Source organism: Fulmarus glacialis, unplaced genomic scaffold, assembly GCF_000690835.1.
Source record: "Fulmarus glacialis isolate BGI_N327 unplaced genomic scaffold, ASM69083v1 scaffold13551, whole genome shotgun sequence".
NCBI lineage: Eukaryota > Metazoa > Chordata > Aves > Procellariiformes > Procellariidae > Fulmarus > Fulmarus glacialis.
The window spans coordinates 56,938-78,469 of NW_009190961.1; the positions used below are offsets into that span (position 1 = coordinate 56,938).

A 21,532-nucleotide genomic window follows, 5' to 3' on the forward strand; every position below is an offset into this window, starting at 1 on the left:
AGTCTTTGTGGTACTATGCTAGAAGGTAATATGAAAACTTACTAATAGAGCATGTACCGGCTTGCTTATTTAGTGATGTTTAATTGCAGGGAAGGTATGCGTTACGTAGGCCAGATACCCGGAGATGAGGTCTTACCTTTCTGAAGTCACTGTGAATCTGCCATTGATTTTTAGTGGCCACAGAATGTTATGTTTTCATACTTCATACTCCCTGGAGTTCAGGGAATTGAGCTGATCTGATGAAGTCCTGAGCGGTTTGAGTCCTAGTTGCCTGAAAAGAGTTTGTTTTCTGGGTAATGATATGGTAGCTGAAATCATCCAAGCAGCTGCAGCAAGGAGCTTTGTAATTCGGTGGGTAAGAGACCTGTTGGTTTCTGAACTGTAGTTCTGTACTCGAGATTATGCTGTTTGTCTCCTGCTCATCTTTAGTTAGACAGTGTGTCTTTGTATGCTACAAAGTTATTATTTGTTTGGGCTCTTTGAAGTACTGGGTTATGAAAGTGTAAAGGGAAATAAAATAAGGCAGTAATTAGCCTAGAATTTTATTATATTTCTGTTGTCCTTTGTCTGTGGTGAACAGTTAGTATATAGTGGGCCTAATGTAAAGAACTTTCATAAGCATGAATTATTATATAAACTATTGTCTATTCTGGCAATCATACGCAGCTGCGTAACCTTGGCAGAGTGATTTTTAAAGCAACTCCTACCTCGTTTTTTTGCATCTGCAAAATGATGACATTAGTGTTTTTCTCCTGTGGCTTGCAGTGCTTTGGCACTGTGCACGCTGAATCTTTTTGAAATATCAGTTCACACTAACTTTTCTTGCAAAAGCACTGCCAGACTATTTATAAATACACTATGCTTTGAAGCTATGGTAACTGTACTGTTTTCTTCCAGTTGGCTCTGCAGTATGTGTTAGTGGCCAGGGAGCTTGTCCTACTATTAAACACTGTAACATCAGCGACTGTGAAAATGTTGGACTTTATATTACAGACCATGCACAGGTATTTTTCGCTATCAATTTCTTTACTTTGATAAAATTGTTTACTGTTCTTGATTCGTGCCTTAATTTACATTTTTATTTTCCAGGGAATATATGAGGACAATGAGATCTCCAATAATGCGTTAGCAGGGATTTGGGTTAAAAACCATGGAAATCCCATTATCAGACGGAATCACATTCACCATGGACGTGACGTTGGCGTTTTCACTTTTGATCATGGCATGGTAACGTATACATTTTCTTTTGAAGAAAGAAATATAGATGTTGCATAGCTAAAGCCTTCAAATTTTGCCTGTCATTGAAGAAATGTTTAAAAAAACCACGCTTTTACATGTGAACAGATATTTTTAAATATGCCTATTGTTCTTCTCTTGCTCTTCACTGGGCAACTTCACTTTAAAGACAATTTTAGCTGAAAGAGGTTTAAGTAAGCTTTTTGCAGTTGATTGGCAGCCTGTTACATTGAATTATGTTGCAGTGACAAAATACCTCTTGAAATAGGATGTAAATGGTAGGCTTACATTTACACTATCGCTTCATTCTTTTTCCTTTGAAACAGAACAAAAAATAAGGTGCTAGAAGATTTAAAACTTAAATAAAACGCTCTGTGGAGACTTTCAGTCTTTTTTAATGTTAAACCTCTGAAACAGGGTATGTCCAACTTCCCTGGGAAGATGACTTTTCTAGCATGGAATTGTGGAATTTTAACACAGAATTTTGTTTCAGAATTCAGGCCTTCTTTCATAAAAATGTTTGTTTCTGTGGGATGACGGTGATACATGTACAGTAGTACACAGTACATGTAAAGTAGTGAGTAAGGAGTTTGCATAGCCCTTGAAATAAACAGAATGGATTTTTGCCACTGAAATAAAAGATGATTATTTGCTGATTTGTTTTAGCAGAATATTCTGCATGTCTTCCAAACAGTGCCAAATCATTGTTTTTCCTGCTTGAATGACAAAGTCCCAATTCCCCCTACCTAGCTGGCAAAATGAGCAGTTTTCTTCTAGTCACTCTTAAAATGGCAGATCTTTAAGGACACTTTCCATAGAGCGCAAGAGGTTTCGATCCCCAGATGTAAGAAATCAGGAGAGGAAGGCAAGAGACCGGCATGGCTGAGTCAAGACCTGCTGGTCAGACTAAAGGGCAAGAAGGAAATGCACAGGCAGTGGAAGCAGGGACAGGTATCCTTGGAAGAGTATACGGACGCTGCCCGGTTGTGTAGGGATGGGTTCAGGAAGGCCAAGGCATGCGGATGGAGCTGAACTTGGCAAGGGATGCAAAGAATAATAAGGGCTTCTACAGGTATGTCAGCCAGAAAAGGAAGGTCAAAGAAAGCGTAACACCCTCCCTCCTCCCAGCGATGAGCAAGACTGGCAAACTGGTAAAAACAGACGAGGAGAAGGCTGAGGTACTCAACAACTTTTTTGCCTCAGTCTTCACTGGCAACCTCTCTTCCCACACCTCTCGCGTGGATGGACCACAAGACGGGGACTGGGGGAGCAAAGTCCCTCCCACTGTAAGAGAAGATCGGGTTCGTGACCATCTAAAGAACCTGAATGTACATAAGTTTATGGGACCTGACGAGATGCATCCCAGTGTCCTGAGGGAATTGGCTAATGGTTGGGGAGGGTGTGGGTAAATGAAGTCGAAAAGCCACTCTCCGTGATACTTGAAAAGTCATGGCAGTCAGGTGAAGTCCCTGCTGTCTGGAAAAAGGGAAACATTGCACCCATTTTTAAAAAGGGTAGAAAGTAGGACCCTGGGAACTACCGACCTGTCAGCCTCACCTCTGTGCCTGGGAAGGTCATGATTAGATCCTCCTAGAAGCTATGCTAAGGCGCATGGAGGACAGGGAGGTGATTTCAGATAGCCAGCATGGCTTCACTGAGGGCAAGTCCTGCCTGACCAACCTAGTGGCCTTCTGTGATGGAGTGACTACACCAGTGGACAAGGAAAGAGCTATGGATGTCGTCTATCTGGACTTCTGTAAGGCCTTTGACACGGTCGCCCACAACATCCTTCTCTCTGAATTGGAGAGATGTGGATTTGATGGGTGGACTGTTTGGTGGATGAGGAATTAGTTGGATGGTCACATCCAGAGGGTAGTGGTCAACAGCTCAACATCTGGATGGAGATCGGAGACAAGTGGGATCCGTATTGGAGCCAGTACTGTTTAATATCTTCATTAATGACATAGACATAGGTAGGGGGGTCGAGTGCATGCTCAGCAAGTTTGCAGACGACGCCAAGCTGAGTGGTGCGGTTGACACAGCTTGAGGGACGGGATGCCATCCAGAGGGACCTGGACAAGCTCGAGAAGTGGGCCCGAGAGAACCTCATGAGGTTCAACAAGGCCAAATGCAGTGTCCTGCACCTGGGTGAGGGCAACCCCCGGTATCAATACAGGCTGGGGGATGAAGGGATTGAGAGCAGCCCTGCAGAGAAGGACTTGGGGGTACTGGGGGACAAAAAGCTGGACATGAGCCAGCAATGTGTGCTCGCAGCCCAGAAAGCCAATTGTATCCTGGGCTGCATCAAAAGAAGCGTGACCGGCAGGTTGGAGGTGATTCTGCCCCTCTACTCTGCTCTGGTGAGACCCCACCTGGAGTACTGTGTCCAGCTCTGGAGCCCTCAGCACAAGAAAGACATGGACCTGTTGGAGCTGGTCCAGAGGAGGGCCACAAAAATGATCAGGGGGCTGGAGTGCCTCTCCTATGAAGAAAGGCTGAGAGAGTTGGGATTATTCAACCTGGAGAAGAGAAGGCTTTGGGGACACCTTATTGCAGCCTTTCAGTACTTAAAGTGGGCCTATAAGAAAGATGGGGACAAACTTTTTAGCAGGGCCTGTTGTGATAGGACAAGGGGGAATGGTTTTAAACTAAAAGAAGGTAGATTTAGACTAGATATAAGGAAGAAATTTTTTACGATGAGGGTGGTGAAACACTGGAACAGGTTGCCCAGAGAGGTGGTAGATGCCCTATCCCTGGAAACATTGAAGGTCAGGTTGGACGGGGCTCTGAGCAACCTGTTCTAGTTGAAGATGTCCCTGCTTATTGCAGGGGGGTTGGACTAGGTGACCTTTAACCCAAACTATTCTATGTTTTTATGTTTCTATGAAAATTACACACATAAAAAGTACAAAATCTGATCAGAGTTACAAAATGTGATCAGAGTATGGTGAACGAAATGTCAAACTAAATAAGGGATGCTGAAGTTAATACTGCTCACTGTCAAGTCAAGTGTAATGTTCAAAATCAACATGATTTCAGATTCCCTCTTGCCTTCCCAAACTATTCTATGTTTTTATGTTTCTATGAAAATTACACACATAAAAAGTACAAAATCTGATCAGAGTTACAAAATGTGATCAGAGTATGGTGAACGAAATGTCAAACTAAATAAGGGATGCTGAAGTTAATACTGCTCACTGTCAAGTCAAGTGTAATGTTCAAAATCAACATGATTTCAGATTCCCTCTTGCCTTCACAAGGATACCACAGAATTTGATTATCTTGCTGTAGGCGTTGCATATTGCAGGACAAGGATTGCCTATAACTTTGATGATAGGGAATAATAAACTACATAGTTGCTTTGGGGGTTGCATTTTTAAAGGTGCTGTAGATAAATAGGAACTTCTTCGCTGGTGCTGTGCTGCTGCTGTAATGAAAACCTCACTGTAACAGACTTGATTTCAGAACGCTGCTGAAGAATGAGGTCAGCCAAATCAGTGCACGTTTTACGTACTCTGGGATACTAGTGCATATTCCCCTCCATACATTTTGTTCCTAGCCTTACTACCTGACACACTTCTTGCCTAGCTATGGCTAAATATATGCTAGGCCTGTTCTTTGGCAAGAAGGCCATAATTAGACCTGGTATGTTATATCCACGGATGTTCTTTGTAAGTAAATGTCTTTTATCATCGAAGTAGTAGTTCTGTTGGTAGGTTTTATTTGGTCCCTGAGAAAGATAAATAATACTTGTAAAATCGCAAGCTTTAGACACTAATGGCTTTGACTAGCTGAGAAAGATGAGTTCCACTTCACACTTCTGCAGACATAGCTTGGTTGTAGACTGGACCTCTGTTTTCTCATTTCCATTTTCTCACTTTATCTTCTGACCTTTGCATTGACGGTTCCTTCCGTATCCCTCATGTATTTCATCTTGCTGTCACCACCCCCCCAACCCCCCCAATTTAGTATGTTCAGAGATCTAACTACAGTAGACATTAATTTTAAACTTAGACTTATTTGATGCTTGCTCCAAGGAAACTATAGTCCACCATTTTAAAGTAATCTTATTCCTACATAAAATGCTTATTAATTCAGCTACTGAATTGCTTTAGCTTGCCTGCTGAAGTTCTACATGAGAATTTTCTACACTGTGTGTTAACGTGTTGGGGAACTGTTGGCTAGGTCTCAGATGCCTGTTGAATAAAATAATAATCTCTCATAATAAGACATTTCTTTGGGGAAATAAATTTCCATAATTTTGATGAATGATTAATGCAATTATAGCTAATACATAACGTAGCAAGCTTTCAGGAAAAAAAAACATGTAGTTTTATCACGGGTAGGAGGAAGAAGAGAAGTAGCTGGTTTTTGAAGATCGGTATTTTGATCCCTGACTGGGTGTTTTTAGGCTCACTAAATTGCGGATCTTTTTTCTCTTTGTCAGGATATTTTCCTTCCCTTGTAAGTACTTGTTCTATTGCTTTAGTTCTAACCCAAATCTGGTCAGGTTTTTGATGAGTGTTGGCAGTCTGGAAATAGTATTAACAGAAAATCCATTGTGGATAGAAACTAGTGAGGCCTTTCTCCTTTCCACCCAAGTTTCTGGGGAGGTAGGGGTAAGGGAGCAATGCAGTACTAGTTGTAGCTGTTTGATTTGCAGTTTCCTGGTCTCAGTGGAAGGTAAACAGGTCACAGAGTGCTGTTATTTTTGCTGCTGGCATAGAATCTTCTTGCCAGTAGAAGGTCAAACGTGCTGGGATTCTGCTCTGTTAGGTGCCTCTTCTCCACTCTTTTAGTTACATCCTAAGGAGCGTATTTTTTCTGTGTTGGGCAAGATTATACCAGCCCAGAAGAATGCCCTTCTAGCAGTGTACTGACAGATTTCTTTACATCATTTTATATTCTCTAGAGATGTAGTTGTTTCGCCATTTTGCAAAGAGTGGTGGCAAACTTAAGATGCTATATCTTTGTTTTATGTTATTTCATCGTTTGGACACTGACACTGCCTCATTTAAGCTGTATTAACATATTATATAAGCACTCCTAATCCGCTTCAGTGGATACGTATATCCATACATCCCTCTAAGACTTAAACAGGCTTGGAAACATGTAATGAAGTGATTTCAGCTATAGAAGAGCTGGTAAAGGAGAATGCTTCAGTAACTCCTGGAGGGGAGATGTCTGTATGTAGGCTTGAGGGTTAATTGGAAAGTCTGGCTAGGAGCAGCTGCTTGTTTAAGTACTGAAGTATAAATATTAAATATATGAGTATTGAAATACTAAAAAAATTTAAAAGCCAGACGGGATTCACTTGATTCATTTTAAATAAAAGTGTATTTGATCTATTTTCTAACCAGTGGAATGCCTGTTCCAATGCTGTGATCAGTGTGATATCACAAGCAAAATGGAATAGAAGTAAATTTTTCTTTTTTTTTTGTTTAAAGGAAACACTAGCACATTAAAGAGAACATATGAATAATATTTATCTCAGCTGCAAATATTATTGAAATCTTTCTTAGTCATAAACTCCTTTGAAAGATTTTCTCCCCCCGCCTTCCATCTCAAAGTCTGCTTTTGTCAGTGTCCTCTGTTCTGTATCATGGTAGTGATAGAGTTGATGAAATGACATCATTGGCAGTATTTACATACTCTTTAAGTGACATGGTATCTTTCAGATACAAGTCGTACATACCTAAACAAATTAATGGATTTTCTGTGTTCACTTCCCTCGCTTCCCTTCTGTTACTTTGGGTGTGTATTTTTTTTTTTCATTGCTTGTGACTGTGAAGTGGGATAAGTACATTCCAGTGCTGAATTCCTACCCTACACGTTCTTTTCCCGTGGGTTTCTGTGCTGGAGTGCTGTCTCTAAAAGGTTCAAGAGTGCTTTGTTTTTCACTTTCGTGCTCTCAGACTGTTCTTTGTGGTTTTAATACTTGTAGAAACTTAACCTCTTATTTCTAAACTGGCAATATTCTGATGTTTGCCTTGGTGCTTGTGCCAAATGTTTAACAAGCAGGCATTAAAAATGCAGCATGGCATTGGCAGCCCTCAGTGCCTTACGCTGACCTCTCTCGCCAGTTGCCTGAGATGAGTTACCAAACATTTGACATAAATTGTATTTAGTAGTTGTATGCAAACAACAGAGAAGTTCTGACTTACTGTAAGAATAAGCATAATTTTATAGTTCAAAGCTGAGATCTAGGCATAACAATCTTCATTTTTGTTGCTCCCAAATGAGAAACATAGCACTATTGCTTGGTTTTTTTTCTTTTTGATGAAAGAAAAGTATACTAGCTTGTGTCTAAGTTGGATGATTGTGACTAGTTGGCAGCTCAGTCTTTTAAATACTAAAAATCAAATAATTTTAAAGAAGTGTGTATATAAAGTCCAAAAAATACAAATGAAGCTTATGCCAATTTCTATATAGACTACATAAAAACTCAGTTGGTCTTTTGCTGCAATAGCAAATTTTTCCTATGCACTAAAAATAAAGGGTTTGTTTTGTGTCTTGAATGTGGTTTCTTTATGCTGCCTTTGTGTTTTTATAAAATCCACCAACTGTCAAATAAAGACCATTCCAGGCTTTGGGAGGCAAATTTTTATAAACATATTTTTTGTGCTGTCAGTCACACTTATTATTGCTATTTACTTACTACTTGCTATTACTTTACTAAGTTGATGCAGAGTCAGATACTCTTTAGCAGTTCATTTCTTTCTATCTTGGTCTCCTGGTTTTTTTTTTCCTTACTCTGTTGAGAATATAAGTGTCAGTAAATATTTAGGAAGTGTTAAAGCCTGCACAATTACTTTTTTTTTTTTTAGATACCTGTATTGTTCAAACAATAACATGGTATACCTCTGTGTTTCTGTAATGTTGTGATCTTTGAGACAGAGAAAGAAAAAAAGCCCTTTCAGAAATACATGGGGAAAAATTCCTCTGAGAAGAAAAGCAGTGAACAAAATCCCATCAGTTACAAGTTTTAACCCTAATGCATTTCAAAGCAGTATTTGTTAGACTAGATAAAATGCAGAAAGCAAAAAAAAATCCAAGTTCAATTACTGAGTTAGTCTTGATGTCAAAAGTCTTCTGAGCTTGTCCAGATGTACAGGAACCGTTCCTTGTCATCACATCAACTTTTTCTGTACGCTAAGTAGTGTGTGGAAACATCAACATTACCATTACTGTGGTGTTTGTCTGTTCGTGATTTCTCTGCTCAGGTCTCAACAGGCTCCAGCGGTATGTTCTTGCCCACACTTTCTGTCACTGTAGCTGTCATCTTGTGCCCACAGCTAATACTTTGCCTGGTATTATAAATAAATTTGGTGTACAGAGCTATTTTTTAATATTTAGGATTTTTCAAGCAGAAAGCTACTGCTAAAGTGTTTTGAGTCTCCTTACACTTGGTATTTTTGTGTAAGATTGTAATGGTTTTTTCCATATGCATCCCTTATTCCCTCTTCCTTATTAATCACAGGGGCCTCTTTTTCTTACTAAGCAATCCTGGCACTGCCAGGTGCTGCGTCCTCCAGGTTCTTCTACTGCTAGTTGATGAATTATAACCAGAAACCATCACAAAACACAAGTAAAATACCCAGCACACTTGAAAATCGTTCTTAGAAGGAGGTAGAGGCTGTTTAATGCTTGCAATCCCTCTATGCAGAGGAAGAGTATTGACCTTCCTGACCTTAATAGCTGCCTGGCAGAGTCTCTATAAAGAATCTGGGCTTGAGCTGCCCAACAGTTGGACGGAGCTTAGGAGCTGCAGGTTGGGCAGCCTGCATGTGCTGTTAGAGAGAAGTGGTAAGAAAGGAACAGGCTGTTTCTAATGGTGTTACTAGTTATACCTGGAGCTGGCAGTAAGCTTTGGATTTGCAAATGGTATTAGTGGGCCCTATGGATAATAGATCATTTAACTCCATACTTAGAGACACTGTTCCCTTGTTAACAAAATATTTGTTAACTTCCCAAGAAGAAAATGTTGTCTGAACCCATATGTGATTTCTTGGGATCCAGAAGTTCACCACTTCTTTTTTTTTTTTTTTTTTTTTTTCTTTTAAAGGAAGATGTCTTTGAGAGCTCAAAGGCACAACAGTGCCTTTTGAAGGGGAGCAGCTGTGGTGGCTGGAAAAGATACCAGGGGTTGCCTAGGGGCATCTTAAAGCCTGAGATAAGTTTAGCCCTTCTCGCTAGGGGGTGAATTTGGGCCAGAGAAGTTGCTGGTTTCAACAGAGAATGGCATAGGAAATAGGCAGCCTGGGAATGAGGTGGTCGCTCAGGACTCTGACAAACAGCAATTCTGTTGGTTTAACTGAATTCAGTTTAATAATTATGCACAGAGGTGGTGTTCAGACATGGTCTCAACAAGTGCACAAATACACGGGGTTTACTGCATCAGTTCAAAGTCAGCAGTTCAGCTTAAGCTGACTCTGCTTAAGGTGGACTGGACTTTTTGATGAATATTGAATATTGAATGTTACAGGATCTTGTCAAGCAGAAAGCCTTGACTTTCTGACCCAGCAGTCAACCTTATGAAGAGATAAAGATTTTCCCCCCGCCTTCTCCCCCTTTTGAGGAGCACTTCCTTCACAGAGGTTTACAGCAAATTATCAGATTCTTCTGAATCAGTGGTCCTACTTTTTTCGAGAAGGTAGATGAGCCATCATTTTGATGGCTCCATTTTCTACTTTTTGAAGAAATGACACTTGTACTCTGCTGTCAAGTGATGTTATGGTATTCTAGGACATAGTGGGCAGAGTACAATTAATCTACAGGTGCCTCTTCTGTTCCTCCCTGAAGTTGCATATTATGTAGATACACTGGGACACAAGCAGAAGTGAAGGAGCTTTCCCTTTCACTTCATTTCCAAGCAAGTTTAAAAGTTACACAGTATATGGTATTGTTTTCAAGAATTAAAAGTACTTACACCAAAATTTCCTTACTTCTAAATAACAGTGCTTGCTGAAGCTTGCAAAGATATTACTGACCACATGATAAAGGCTCTGCTTGTTTGCACCTTCTAGGTGGTATCTGAAATGGCTGTGATGAAGTGCACCTGAAATACCTCTTTTAACTTTGTGTTGCTGTAGTCGCAACATATCTGGCACTCAAAGGGAAGATAATGTGTGAAGTAATTAAAAAGATACCAGACAATGTGTAGTAATATTTTAATTGAAATTATGTATTCCATTAAGAGGATTAAGCTTTACTTTATACCAAATTGTCATCTTGCTGAAGTTTCTCTGAGGGCTTCATTTTAAGTGAAAATGAGGAAAAAAGTGGTTCCTTTTGGGATAAGGAATCCCAAAGACTGCCTGTTGGCATGAAGGTATATTTCTGAGGAGATCTCCTTTAGATTCCCCTGTCTGTTAGTCTGTAGCTTCCTTGAGAACTCTGAAAACATCTTGACTCACTCTGAAGAAATCTAATCCTAAGTCCTTGAAAAAAATATATTCTGAATATTTACAGAAAGTAGGCTTTTTCCATTTTACTTTTTTTTTTTTTTTTTGTCACCCAGAGGTGCCTGGGGAGCCAAGCTGTGCACACTGATAGTACTTTTTTGGAGAATGTTTAATCAATGCAGTGCCTTTTCTGGCTGCAATCCTCCAAGTAGGGAGAAGTGCATGCTGTCTTGATTTCCTTGTTAAACTGTATGTATTTCTGCTTTTTTGTAATCAGAGTATGTTTGATGAAGTCCCTTAGCAATTCACAGCACGTAAGTAATACAACAGTGAAACAGAGTGCTTTCTACATAGGTTGGCAGTAAAGTCAGTAATTTCTGTGTGGTAAGTAGCAGAAACTCCAGGACTGAGGTGCTCATGGTACTAGGTCATGTGAACACTGGAATCCAGTTACTCTGAGCAGTAGGAGGAATTGTGTTTTTTTGTAGCTGGCAAGTAAAACAAGTCTCACAATTAGCGAGACTGAGTAACTAACTTAAGTGGCTACAGGAACAACAGTATTTGGATGAGGTGCTTATGAGGGTGACAAAGATGAGTGAAAAAAAGGCCCCTTTCCTTTTAGGTCGGATGTTTTACCTATATACATGTTATCAGTTCATTAAACAGGTAGTCTTTTGCATGATGAGGACTGATACTGCTAAAACTATAGCTGGAATCACATAGATTGTTTATACTATAGATGACTTTGCAGAGCACAGAGGCAGATTATCTAGGAGAAAAGAAAAAACTAAGTTGGTTCACACTGTCTTTCAACCATGTGTTCTTGGATGTAAGGGACAGTGCAGTTTTGGTTGTCAGCAGCTCTGAATGTCATGTGCTCTGGTTTTAGTCTTGCTTCTGCAGATGCCCCCTGGAGATAGTCTTGGTTAGATCTTTCAAGAGCTTGCATCTAAGCCAGCCACAAATTAAAACACATCACTTGGTGATTGTCTACCATCTCCAATAAGAGATGCTGCCTCTCTTTCAGTTGTTTAGTTTCTGTTCTAAAGTTCACTTTAAAGAATACGTTGAATTTTAGTATCAAAATGTTCTAAAACCATGTTAGAAAAATGCTCTAAAAGGACTGACACAGTTACTTTGCATGGCCCTGGAATTAACTAGAATCGCAGAAATCATTGGGCAGAAAACAACCATTTTGCCAGATGAATTTTCAGATGGACCAGTTCATCGTGCTGCTACACAAGTGGTTGTTGGCGTAGCAGAAGGAGCATGCCTGGGATGGCTTTGTGGAACGTCTCCCCCCGCCCCCAGCTGTGCTGTTTACAAAGCATTTGTTTAAATACAGTTTTGTTGTAGGCCTACTAGTACTATTGCAGTGTCTGAAAGGAAGTTTTAAATGGACAGCATTTAAGAAAAGGGGAGGGGGAGAAAAAGTTTACCAGTTGGCCGCTTAGACCAGTCCAGCCCTGGAAAAATTCCTCCTCTCTCACATCCGTATGTATTTATTCTGACCAGTTATTTCAAAGACATTTAGGACACATCTTCGTAAATAAATCATATTCTTACCAAATATATATGGTTCTGGGTCTGAAAATAAGTAGGTAGTCTTCTCAATAGCACTGTCCTTTTTATATTGGACCTGTGGGCTTTATGGTCTTTGAAAGGAGTCTGATCCTTAGGGGTTGCTAAGGAAACTTGATACTCAGTCCTCTTCGAGGTGCTATATCCAGACTTGCCATTTTTTCTTGGTATTCCATGGGTAGTAATAAATAACAATGCAAACACAGTGTGTTTGAAACAGTATTTTATTTTTTGGGGGAAAAAAAGGATATAGTGACAGTAGCTGTTTTAATTAGCTATATAAGTACTTACATATTGTCAATTTTGGTACTGTTTCCTTTTAAATGAGGATTGTATTTGGGGGGGGGGGGAGGGGAATAGCCTTCATTTTAAAAAGAACTTTTACAGGAAACTGCATGTTTTATGTCTTAAGGGTTATTTTGAAAGCTGCAACATACATAGAAACAGGATAGCAGGTTTTGAAGTGAAAGCATATGCCAATCCTACGGTAGTTCGGTGTGAAATCCATCACGGCCAGACTGGAGGAATCTATGTTCATGAAAAAGGAAGAGGACAATTCATAGAGAACAAAATCTATGCAAACAATTTTGCAGGTGTTTGGATTACCTCAAACAGTGACCCAACAATAAGGTATTGTTTTCCTCATTGATATTTTACTACTTAGAATAAGCGATTTGATGGGAATGGGAAAAGTGAAATTTTATTTCATTTATTTATAATGAACTGTAAATACTCCTGTATATTGAAAATGAAATTGCTGTCTGTTCGGTTGAACTGCATTTTTGATTTGCATGTATACTTGGAAGTATGTATTTCTCAAAGTAACAGAACATAAATTCTCTATTTGAAATCTGAATATTGTACAATCTTAGACACTACATACATGTTCAGTATTGTACAGTGTATTATAATCATTTCATAATGTGGATACTTTTGTTTCTTAGGGGCAATGCAATTTTTAATGGGAATCAAGGTGGTGTTTATATCTTTGGTGATGGAAGAGGCCTTATTGAAGGAAATGACATTTATGGTAAGCTAATTTGTTTATTGCATCTTGAATTCTGAGAAAAGTGAGTATGTAAGTTGTATTAAATAACATTTTTGTTAACAGGTAATGCATTAGCAGGAATACAGATTCGAACAAACAGTTGTCCCATAGTTCGACACAACAAGATTCATGATGGTCAACATGGTGGAATTTACGTAGTAAGTATTACCTACAAACAGGCATACAAACTTGTTTTCTGTTCATACAAACGTTGGAAAAGGGTACCCTATGTAAAATGTTTGATTGTACTTACAAAGACTGAATTTCTTACCTTATAAACTAGGTTAATTGTAGTAGACTGAAGCTGGTGCTGATATTTAGAAGACGAAGGCTTTTACGAATGTCACTAAATTATTTCTATTACAGAGTAAAAAATTTAAAATGGGATAGATGACAGAATTTCACCATTTCTTGGTTTAAAAGCTTTTTAAGGGCTTCGTTTTCACAGTAGTTTGTCATTATTTAAGAAAAAAAATTAGAAATCTGTTCAGCTTTGTTGGAGTGTAATGTGTTTACCACTAACCTCAGAAAATATTTTTTTTTTGCCTTCAGGATGATATACATTGCAATTGCTGTACGGTCGTGTATTGTAAAAGTGAGGAATAAAGTGCAATTTCCAGCGTGTGCAAGGGCTCTGCTAATTGAACTGAAAGAGCTGTCAGGTTCCCTTAAGCAATATCAGATTTTGAGAAATATTTCTGTATCTTTCTGCCAAAAGTTACCTAAGGTTCAGCTAATGCTGCAAGTGTGCAGCTTGATGTATTCATTCTGTAAATCTAACCAGAACAGCTTACCCTGACCAAGAATACCGATGCTTTACTTTTAAGCACAAACACGTGGTAAAGATAGTTACCTTAAGAGACATGCCAATTTTTTGTCAGTCTTGTGGACAGGGCTGGGTGTAGGTTTAAGTGCCAGGTGCTACAGCTTTCATCTGATTGTGTGGCACTGGGGAGGTACCTTTTCTACCAACAGCTAGCAGAGATTTGCAAATACTACTGCAAAGCCTTGAAATATCATGATTTACGTGCAGTGTGTTCTTCGTTTCATGGCAAACATTCAAAATCATAATGTACTGTTATTTTTAAAAAAAAAAAGTGAAAATATGTACTCAAATAGAAAAGAATTACTTTGCTACAGTAAAGAAGCCATGTTGGGGAGGGATAGGTACAGCCAGAAAAACAGTATTTGCAGTTAGCAGGTTTTCTCAACTCTTAAATTGTCTTGTATTTAGCATGAAAAAGGACAAGGTGTGATTGAGGAAAACGAAGTTTACAGCAATACTTTGGCTGGAGTCTGGGTGACAACAGGGAGCACTCCAGTCTTAAGGAGAAACAGAATACACAGTGGGAAACAGGTGAGTTTTGCTCTGTGGTTACAAGGGGGCCATAGGGAAGAAAGTTCTTCTGTGTTTTTATACTTCATTACTTTGGAACTAATAATTTAATTCTTGATGTGTTAGGTTGGAGTTTATTTTTATGACAATGGACATGGCGTGTTAGAAGACAATGACATCTATAATCACATGTACTCAGGGGTTCAGATAAGGTAAAATGTATTCTAATTTATGTCAAAACAGACATACTTGTTTTGTGCTCTTTTGTGTCTTTTTAACTGTTCTTGTAATTTTGTTTCTAAAAATAACTTTTTTTTGAAATCTGGTATGTCTGAATATCCTCTGCTTCAACTTACAAGAAAGTTATTACTAGTACAGCCTGGATATTGACTAGAATGTATGGCCCTTGAAGTCTGTAAAGCTTTGCATGTTTGGAAATAACCGTATTTTACTAAGATTTTTAAGCAGCGAGATCTATGGGGCACTTCTATAGGGGTGTTTTAAAAGTTTGCCCTTGGGAGACGCTAAACTGTTTTAAATTACTTCTTTGCTTACGTTTCTCTCTAGAACTGGAAGCAACCCCAAAATTAGACGCAACAAGATCTGGGGTGGTCAGAATGGTGGTATTCTTGTCTATAATTCTGGTAGGTTTGTTTTTCGTGTTTATCCAGAATTGTTTATATTCTGCAATATTACCTCTTCCCATTTATTATCCTTTTTGATTTTATTTTTTTCCACCCTTCCTTCAATTTTAGGGCTTGGATTTATAGAAGACAATGAAATTTTTGATAATGCAATGGCTGGTGTATGGATTAAAACAGACAGTAATCCTACACTAAGAAGAAATAAAATCCATGATGGAAGAGATGGAGGCATCTGTATATTTAATGGGGGAAGAGGTAGTTTTTTCCCTTACTGGCATATACTGAATATTCTGGATAAGAGTTTAATTTCAGATTAAGCAGTGTCCTTTTTAAAGTGCTCTTTAGAAACCTAGCTCTTGTCTTCTGAAGTAATAAAATAGTTATAACGAACATACACTGATGCTTTTTAGCCTTAATTACATCAGTAATACTGAAATCTGTGGGAGGCGGAGAGGTAATTAATCTCATCCAAGACGACTGTTACATTGCTGCTTAGGACAGTCCTTTTATCCCATCCGCTTTTGTAAACTTTGCCATTTGACTGAAAGACAGTATTGAATTCAAGTCATGTAGCCAAAATCATGCATCTGAACAGTTCAGGTTCTGCCAGTGCCAAAGATTTAGAGGGAAAAGAAGACAGATCTTTAAGAAGTGTCTTGTATACTTGTAAATTTAGAAGTGGTCCTCCTCTGAAATCCCCTGACTGTTTTGTGTCCTGATATCAGCTTCTGATATTTGTAGATAATCACTTGCTGTAAATGAGCTTTAATTTTAAGTTAAGCATTATAAAGTAATCCTGTCCTGCAATAACAAAAATGCAAGTTAAGCTTTGCTTGTTTTAGAAGACAAGAACAGAAAGATGTTAGAAAAATTGAAGAAAAATTTGGAAAGTGAAAAGACTTACTGTTTCCTCAGAAATAAAATGGAGTTTTCTGTAATGGTGCATACGATCCCAAATTCTATTCTGTATACTGAAAAAATACACTTACGTGATTATACACTGAGAATTACTTTAAACTTGTATCACTAACTTCAGTGCTATTGGTGGGTATTCCTCAAATGAAGGGAATTAGCAGGAGGATGATACATGAGATCTTTTGAAAATATTTCACAGAATGGTTACAGGTAAGGAAATGTAAACAAGCTCAAATGGCATGTTTGTTGGTCTGTCATAGGTCTTCTGGAAGAGAATGATATTTTCAGGAATGCTCAAGCCGGTGTTCTTATCAGCACCAATAGCCACCCTGTGCTAAGGAAAAATCGAATATTCGATGGATTTGCTGCAGGTTTGTGTGGTTTAAATCAAATTTTGAAGTGTTAGAGCTTAGAGTAAGCTCTTCACAAAGCTAACTCTGAGTTTCTTTACCCCACAGTATTTAGACATTTTAACAGAGATTGGGATATCCTTCAGTGTATTCTAGAAATCATTTCAGAATTCAGAATTGTATCCAGAATATCTTTACAGCAGTCTGTACTAGCATGTTGAGAAACAACACAGATTCTGCCTTCTCATTTTTCTGTGAAATACTTTCTCATTATTTTATTTTAGAAGTAATTGATAAAGTTGTCTAGGACATATTTATAGTTGATCTGCTGGATGCTGGTTTGAGTATTTTATCACTGCTTTAAAACCTAGGAAACAGAGCAAATATACATTTTAAAGAGATTAGAATTGCATCTCAAATTCAACTTTCTCACTCCACAAACTTGAAAAATTATTAAAATGAGCATTTCTTACTCCAAAAGAGACAAAGAATGCTTAATAGTGATTTTTGTGCAATTTACTGTTTAATGATCGCAGTTCCATACGTCTTGCATTCCATTCCAGCTAAAATTGCATTCTTGAGTTTTCTCCCATCTTTCTTTCAGAAGAAGCAAGTTTTCTGAGAAGAGCCTCTAAAGGTTTTGTTTCAGTGTGTGTAGGGGGGGGAAGATAGGTTGCTGTCAGGAGCAGTCCTGGACAAATGACTTGGAAGACATGGGTTACTGATAAAAGCTAAGGTTTAAAGAAATGAATTTTAGGTGCCCATCTCGAGAACTTTTTAAAAAAGATATCTTAAAAAGGGTAAGGTATGGTATGTGCACAAGAACTTTGAAATTTATGTGAAGATGACAGCTTTAAGCACCCAAAAATCATATCCCCCTTGAAAATACATGATCATAGTACCATTTTATTATCAGATAAACTACTAGTGTATTGCTACTACCAGAAACCGTGCATGCCAGCTGTAGCTCTTTGAAAGGATTCAACAGAAGTATTTGAACCTCAGTTTTATAGCAAATTACAGTGCAATTTCTAGATATGCCATTTTCCTTTTTTCCCCTGATTTTACGACGGTTTAAAAAAAAAAAAAACTATAGATCATGAGAGAGGTACAAATGCACAATCACTAAGGATTTTCCCACTTTCTTTTCTCTTCTTTGTTCCCCTGATCCAATAAAGGTATTGAAATAACAAATCATGCAACTGCAACATTAGAAGGCAATCAGATTTTCAACAACCGCTTTGGAGGTTTATTTCTAGCGTCTGGTGTCAATGTCACGATGAAAGGTGAGCTTGAGCCCTTGTTGGTTGTGTTTGTTCACTTTGCATTTTTTTATTTGGTGCTGGGTTTTGGGTTTATCGTATCATTTTTTCCATTTTTGGCTCAGATTTACTACCACCTTAAGCCAAGTTGTAAGTAAGAGTTTCAGCTGAAGGTAATAAGCCAAGCTAAGCTATCTTAGATTTTTAGACAGCCAGACACTTTCAAAGGTAACTTAAGGTTTTCCTATCATACTAAAACTCTGTTATTAGCTCTTCTGTCTCAACATGGTTTCCGAACTGTTACTGGTCTTTGGCCCATCTCAAATTCCAATTCTAAGTTAGTATAATGAAAAGTCTTTTGTAACATATCTGAAAACAAGTGTCCAGTAAAGAAACATGCCTCGCTTGGCTTTTAGGATCTAAAAACATTGAATATTCACAATCGCAAATCACTTTTTTCAGAAAATAGGAGCAGTTTACATACATAAAATTCCTATGTATAGTGGGGAAGTGTGCATGAGACAAGATCCTCTTGGAGGAGATTGGAGTGATGGTTTGAATGCCAGACAGCTGCAGAAGGTTATTCTAGAAGAAAAAGGTTCAGTTTGCAGAATTTCTACCTGCTTGGCTGTACTTGTTATGCCTTTTCCTGTATATTTACACCACTTAAAACACAAGCTCTGGCTCCCAGCTTCGCAGCCCCTGGGCTTACTGACTGCATCAGTCAGCGCTGTGATGCTACTGGGAGCAGACAAAACTAGTTTGGGGTGCACTTTGGGACTTGACGGAAGATCTAGTAGTTGAGTAACAGAGAGGATTATCAAATTCGCTATGCCTGGGACACATCTTTTAAATGCTGGAGGTGGTCAGACCTAATTCCCACTTCCACTGTGTTGGAAAGTGCCTTAAACTCCCATGGGGGGGGAAGAGCCATGCTGTTCTGCTTTCTAAGGGATGTGTGAAAGGCCTTATGGTAGACAGAGGCTTTCACATGTTTGGGTTTCAGACTTCTCAACAGAAAACTTAAGCCTGATAGGAAGGCTTGTTTCTCTAACCATTTGTTCACAAACAGTATTTAAATGAAGGCTTATCAGGTATTTGATGCAACGTGTGCAAAAAGGAACAGTCTTTCTGGTCTGAGGAGTGCACTGCACTGACTGGGCATTTGCCTTGTAATCTGGCACTGAGGATTTGATATGCTTAAATGCCAAAACTAAAATACAGGCATAGAACTAACTGTTCCTAATGGGTTTAGCTCTTAGAAAGAGCTGGGGGGGGGCAGGGCCCCTCTGCTTTAACACCTCAAGAAAAAAAAGTCATTGATCCAGGTGTGATTAGTTCTTGGCTTTTTTTTTTCCCCCAACAGATAACAAAATAATGAACAATCAAGATGCCATAGAAAAAGCTGTCAGTAGAGGCCAGTGTTTATATAAGATATCAAGTTACACCAGCTATCCGATGCATGACTTCTACAGGTAACAGGTTCTTTTCTGTCATCTACAGTAAGGTTTTCAGATAAACACTATTTCTCTTCTAGCAAGACCCCTAAAACAGTTGTCGTATGTCTGTTAACACACAAATGTGTGCCCTTCCTCAAGTGCAACAGAAAAGGATTAAACGAGTTCCCATCGTCTTGAGGAAAATTACTGTGAACGGTTACTGTGAACCCCAGCCTAAGGGATTATACAGCAGAACTGCTTTTTCAAAACAAGCAACCAAAAGCATGCCATGAAATCCAAATTGATGTAAAATTCTCAAGTTTTACAGCCCTGTGCACATCCTTTCTTCAGTGCTGTTCTGCCCTCACACCCTTCCCGAGTTCTTTTCTCAGCTCCTCGGTTTTTGATTCATGCCTAACGTGATGTATTTTACTTCAGATGTCACACCTGCAACACCACAGACCGTAATGCCATATGTGTGAACTGCATTAAGAAGTGCCATCAAGGACATGACGTAGAATTCATTAGACATGATAGGTATGTTTCAAAGGAGTATGTTGAGCGATTTTTGACAACACAAGTAAAGTAGAAACTAAAGAGCTCTCTTTCTTCCTAGGTTTTTCTGTGACTGTGGTGCTGGAACACTGTCTAATCCCTGTACGCTTGCTGGAGAGCCTACACATGATACAGATACACTATATGACTCTGCTCCACCTATAGAATCTAATACATTGCAGCACAACTGAATTCCTTTCAGAAAGAAAGTCCTGCCATTCTAATATCATAACTGTTAAAACTTTTTTTTTGGAGGAAGTTATACTTGCCCATTTCTGCAGAAAGAGACTGTATTAAAGCGGATGTGTGAGGTGTTGACACTATGGAGCTCAACCTACCAAAAAAGAAAGTGGCAATATGTTGACTCAGGATAACAGAACTGGGCGTTTTAGCATTACTGTGTAAACAAAGACTTTGAAGGGACAGAAGTGAAGAAAAATAAGCTGCAATTTTGTACAGATACCAACTTCTGAAAGCTGGTGTTTTTACAAGTAGCATTGAAACGCAGTCCAACTTGCAGTAGTACTATTCTGTAGACAAGCAGCATTCTTTGTTGCTGCCTTTATGGACATGGGTACCAATTGCTTTTGTAACATGGTAAAAAATGTGAGCTAGCACTTCTGCATTTCTTTTGATTTTTTAACATTTATTCAGATTGAGAAATATGATTTTAATGCTTTAATCTCATGTAGTTTGTTTCTAATTTCAAGCAAAAAAATCTTATTGTACTTGAATGTGTCCTGTTTTGTTAGCACACCTAGACTTGCTGTAACTGTACTCATGTCCCAGTATGTACGTTCTTTCTATGAAAGAGAAAACACTAATCTTAAATTATATCCAGCAATTTTTCTGGTGTCCTCTGAAGTTAGAATAATCTCCTTCCCTGCCCCAGCAATAGTCTGTACTCAAACCACCCTAACAAAAAAAGCGAGTGTTTTAATGAGACTTCCTAGACTATAATGCACTATAAAACAAAGTACCCATGTAACTAAGTTTTGTGAATGAAATTTTACTATGTTTTAAAGTACGCAGTAGAAAGTCTCCTCAAAACAGTCTTGTACTTTACTCTGTTCATAGTTTTTTTTGAACAGTCTGGACATTACTTACATAACCTGCTGGAAATCACAGCAATTTCCTGCTCTAATGAAGCTGAGACAAGTATATATACAGCCCTATACAGTTTCATAGCTTTTTTCCATTTATGTGTATTGGTGACAGTGGGTAATCAACAGCCTGAAAGTGTATGCATGTACCATAACATCTAGACTTAATATATTGTGGAGTACTCAATAACCATTATGTAGAGGGTAGGTAAGAATTAAAGGGTTTAATTTCCTAGGAAAGACAATGGAAAAATGGTCATTTTTAAAAAATAAAGTTTATTAGATCATAATGTTGTCTGATACCACCTTTTTGACAAACCGCCACTACAAAAACACTTGTGTTCTTAAAGGTGATCCATCATAGCGGTAAGTTTCTGAACAGCCTTTGCATCACTTGCAGCACCATCCACCACCAGGCAGAGATACCTGAGGGAAATAATGAAGTCAGCGTTACTGAACATGGACACCGAGGGGCAGAGCCTAAACGTCCTGTTACCTGCACAGCTTGAGAAGGGACAGATGCCATTTCACATCTGGTGTAAAGGCTGCCAGCAGCCATCACTGCCTGAGGCAGAGGCAGCCATGGGGGCTCCGGTACTACTGTGATGTCCCCCAGTGTCCCCCCAGCACTGCACAGCAGCCATCGGCTTATTCGTGCA

General features: G+C 38.7%; 2 protein-coding genes across 3 annotated transcripts in view; one reads left to right on the forward strand and one right to left on the reverse strand.

Annotated features, from left to right (window-relative positions):
• The window catches only part of FBXO11 (F-box protein 11), a 73,667-nt gene extending 52,504 nt beyond the window's left edge, over positions 1–21,163 (forward strand). The window contains exons 10-23 of the mRNA XM_009586511.1: positions 898–1,004; positions 1,090–1,227; positions 12,634–12,851; positions 13,166–13,251; positions 13,333–13,427; positions 14,504–14,626; positions 14,732–14,817; positions 15,173–15,249; positions 15,361–15,504; positions 16,425–16,535; positions 17,693–17,800; positions 19,143–19,251; positions 19,654–19,752; positions 19,832–21,163. Coding sequence (XP_009584806.1) covers positions 898–1,004; positions 1,090–1,227; positions 12,634–12,851; positions 13,166–13,251; positions 13,333–13,427; positions 14,504–14,626; positions 14,732–14,817; positions 15,173–15,249; positions 15,361–15,504; positions 16,425–16,535; positions 17,693–17,800; positions 19,143–19,251; positions 19,654–19,752; positions 19,832–19,961 — 1,631 coding nt within the window. The 3' untranslated portion in view covers positions 19,962–21,163. The remainder of the gene's footprint in view (positions 1–897; positions 1,005–1,089; positions 1,228–12,633; positions 12,852–13,165; positions 13,252–13,332; positions 13,428–14,503; positions 14,627–14,731; positions 14,818–15,172; positions 15,250–15,360; positions 15,505–16,424; positions 16,536–17,692; positions 17,801–19,142; positions 19,252–19,653; positions 19,753–19,831) is intronic.
• Positions 21,164–21,217: 54 nt separating this feature from the next.
• Positions 21,218–21,532, reverse strand: part of MSH6 (mutS homolog 6) — a 13,575-nt gene continuing 13,260 nt past the window's right edge. For both annotated transcript variants that reach the window (XM_009586509.1, XM_009586510.1), the window contains exon 9: positions 21,218–21,299. In XM_009586509.1, coding sequence (XP_009584804.1) covers positions 21,218–21,299 — 82 coding nt within the window. The remainder of the gene's footprint in view (positions 21,300–21,532) is intronic.